At 43.5% G+C, this 3,594-nt stretch overlaps 1 protein-coding gene across 1 annotated transcript; it reads left to right on the top strand.

Annotated features, from left to right (window-relative positions):
• Positions 1 to 542: 542 nt before the first annotated feature.
• Positions 543 to 2,790, top strand: LOC117389276 (E3 ubiquitin/ISG15 ligase TRIM25-like). The gene has a single exon (XM_033986927.2). The coding sequence runs from the start codon at positions 588 to 590 to the stop codon at positions 2,226 to 2,228; it is 1,641 nt and encodes a 546-aa protein (XP_033842818.1). The 5' UTR covers positions 543 to 587; the 3' UTR covers positions 2,229 to 2,790.
• Positions 2,791 to 3,594: the final 804 nt, after the last annotated feature.

Below are 3,594 nucleotides of genomic sequence, written 5' to 3'. Positions count from 1 at the left end.
GACAGACTTTAGATTGAGTTTAACCGAACACAATAGAGGACAGATCTTATTACAACAGAGACTGCAAATTAAAACTGTAGTTGGACCGAAATAAATCTAATTTTCTGTGTCTTTGTGCATCTGATGGAGTTATTAATTGAAGTATATCAGGAAATATGCCATTTAAAAATATGTTTTGTCTCCTGTTTTTTTTTGCATTTTCTGCACAGCTCTACAAACAGAACTCTACAGGAAGAATTGACACGACCCTCAAGAATCACTGACATATTTATGTGTTTTCAGAGTCAACTCCACAAACACAAACTGCCTCAGCATTAAAAAGGAACAATTTGTGTCTGTGTCTGTGAACTCTGTGACAGAGTCTCATTTGAAACATTTTCAAATTTTATTCAAATGAGTCTCTACTTTGAATAAAACGTGTGTGTGACTGTAAACTGCTCACACAGTCTCTTTTGAACTCTGATAAAACATGTGTGTGTGCCTTTAAGAGGCGTGGCTTCCTGCTTCCTCCACACAGAGCTGTGGGTGCAGCTCTCACTCTTAAGTTTCGTTTCTGTCCAAGTCAAACTGTTTCTGATCCAGGAGAGATGGCGCAGAAAGCACTCGACCAAGAAGCCTTTTCCTGCTCCGTGTGTTTGGATCTACTGAAGGATCCTGTGACTATTCCCTGTGGACACAGCTACTGCAGGAACTGTGTCCAACAGCACTGGGACCAAGAGGACGAGAAGCAGCTCTACAGCTGTCCTGAATGTCGCCTCAGCTTCAGCCCCAGGCCTGCCCTGGGTAAAAACATCATGTTAGCAGCTGTAGTAGAGCAGATGAAGAAGACAGCGCCCCCTGCTGCCCTCTGCTATGCCGGACCTGAGGATGTGTCCTGTGATGTGTGCACTGGGAGGAAGCTGAGAGCTGTCCAGTCCTGTCTGCAGTGTGTGGCCTCTTACTGTGAGCGCCACCTACAGCCTCATTATGAAGCTGCAGCTTTAAAGAAACACCAGCTGGTGGCGCCGTCTCACAGGCTCCAGGAAAACATCTGTGAACAACACGACAGAGTGATGGAGATTTTCTGCCGTAGTGACCAGCAGTGCATCTGTTATCTCTGCTCTGTGGACCAACATAAGGGTCATGACATAGTGTCCTCTGCCTCAGAGAGGGCTCAGAGGCAGGCAGAGCTGCCGGCCAGGAGGGCCCTGCTGCTCCAGAGCCTCCAGCACAAAGAGACAGACCTGAAGAGGCTCCAACAGGAGGCCCAGGACATCAGGAGCTCTGCCCAGACAGCAGTGCAGCGCAGCAACGACAGCTTCAGAGACATGGCCCTTCTCCTGGAGAAAAGACGCTCTGAAGTGGAGCAGCAGATCCACTCCCAGGAGGACACCCAACTGAGCCGAGTCCAAGAGCTCCAGGACCAACTGCAGCAGGACGTGAGGGGGCTGAAGAGGAGCCTCTCTGAGCTGGACACACTGGACCTCACCCAGGATCATAACCAGTTTATACAGCGCTACGCTTCACTGTCCCCACACACACAGAGCACAGAGCCAGCCACCATTCACACAGGGGACCGGGGATACTTTGAGGAAGTGACCAGAGCTGTGTCCAAGCTCAGGGACACACTCCAGCTCACTCTGAGTCCAGTCCAGGTTTTACTGGCACCAGCTGAACTCAGCTCCAGAGAGGACTTCTTATATTATTCTACAGAAATCACTCTGGACACAAACACAGCTCACAAACATCTGTCTCTGTCTGATGGAAACAGAAGAGTAACATGTATGAGTGAAGACCAGAGTTATCCAGATCATCCAGACAGATTCAGTGACTATGGTCAAGTCCTGAGCAGAGAGAGTCTGACGGGCCGCTGTTACTGGGAGGTGGAGTGGAGCGGGTGGTGTGTTTATATAGCAGTTTCATACAGAGAGATTCAGAGGAAAGGAAACTCTGCTGAATGTAGATTTGGACTCAATGATAAATCCTGGGCCTTAGACTGTGACAAAACCCGTCCTTCATTTTGGTTTAACAAAGTCAAGTCCCAGGTCTCAGGTCCGGTCGGGTCCAGAATCGGGGTTTACCTGGACCACAGTGCAGGGGTTTTGGCGTTTTACAGCGTCTCTGAAAGTACCATGAGCCTCCTCCACAGAGTCCAGACCAGGTTCACTCGGCCTCTCTACACTGGGGTCGGGATTGGTAGGTTCTTTTTTAGTTTTGGAGGCACTGTACATTTCCCTAAACTGAAATAGCAGCTTTGTTCTCCACAGTTTGATCAAATTTGTGCCTTTTATATTTGACTAATTTGACTATTGACTATTTTTGTGTTGAAATGTGAGTTATTTTGTCAAACTTTTCTAAACTTGATCAAATATGACATGGGGAGAGTTCAAATCATGACAAAATCCTGATCTAATAAAACAGGCCATTTTCCACAATATTGAGTTGATTAGTGTCATTCTAGTGTTTTTATCATGACATAACTGTACTGTTTGTGTAGTGTGTGTTTTTGTATGTCTCAGGGACTGCAGATGGAACACAGCATCTCTTCACTGTTTCCTTTGAATTCTGCAGACTAATAGTGTTCATACTGTTACTGCAAAACTAAACTCAGACTCTACATATTTGACATCTACATTTACATCTGTTTTGAACTTTGAACTTGATTTACACTTTCAATTCCAATGTTGTTCCTCATGTAATGTAAGTGTATGTAAGTCTCTGCTGTAAATGTCAAAGTCATTCTGTTATATCATGGGACTTTTCAATCACAAACACATTCACAAATCAATCTGTACAAGAAAATCAATAAAATCAATCAAATAAGAAAACCTTTGTTTGTCCTCAGTGGGGAAATTGCAGTGTTGTAACAGCAAAGGACAGACAAAAAGTCAAATCAAAACTTTAGTGTGTGTAAAGTTGTGCGTTGTAATGTCAGTGTGTGTGTTTGGTCTAAATGTTAAAGTGATTCTCTTCTATGATGTAAACTACAGCAGTGCTCGTGTTTTTCTCTGTGTTTCTATTGTAGATGGACCTGTGTTTCGTGTTGAGTCACATTTGTAAAAGTTGCTCATTTATCACAGAATGAGTCACACTGGTTATATAAAGGTGAAGGCAAACAGGACCATCTTTACACTGGAGGACTGTTACTTCAATAAAAGTATTACTCAAGTAGAAGTAAAAGTATGTTGCTAGAAAAGTAGCGTTTCTTTAAAAAGTTTGTGGAGTAAATATAAGTGAGTACTAACACCTCTGTGTAATGGGTGCTATTGGACTTTCTCACATGTCGTAAAGTGCAGTTTTATTTGGAGCTGTGTGTGAGGTGTGTCGGCTCAAAGTCTGAACCTGCTCTCAGTGAGGCCGATAAGAACTGGGCCAGAACCAGGTCACATCAACAGGAAAAATCAGAATGAGTTAATAGTTAGTTAGTTTATTCAGACACACACAGAAAATAAATAAAACATTGTCACAGTCACATACACATATATAGAATTTGTTCATTGTGTCTGAAAGGCATAGGCTGAAGCAAAGCTTATTTATGCCTGCCTGTTTCCACATCTAAAGAAAAACATACAGTATACAACAAAAGAAATACATTTGTTTTTATATTCTTACAAC

The sequence above is a fragment of the Periophthalmus magnuspinnatus genome, chromosome 21 (assembly GCF_009829125.3).
Source record: "Periophthalmus magnuspinnatus isolate fPerMag1 chromosome 21, fPerMag1.2.pri, whole genome shotgun sequence".
NCBI lineage: Eukaryota > Metazoa > Chordata > Actinopteri > Gobiiformes > Gobiidae > Periophthalmus > Periophthalmus magnuspinnatus.
The sequence above is the reverse complement of the archived record's forward strand: the minus strand, read 5'-3'. Positions and strand labels throughout refer to the sequence as shown.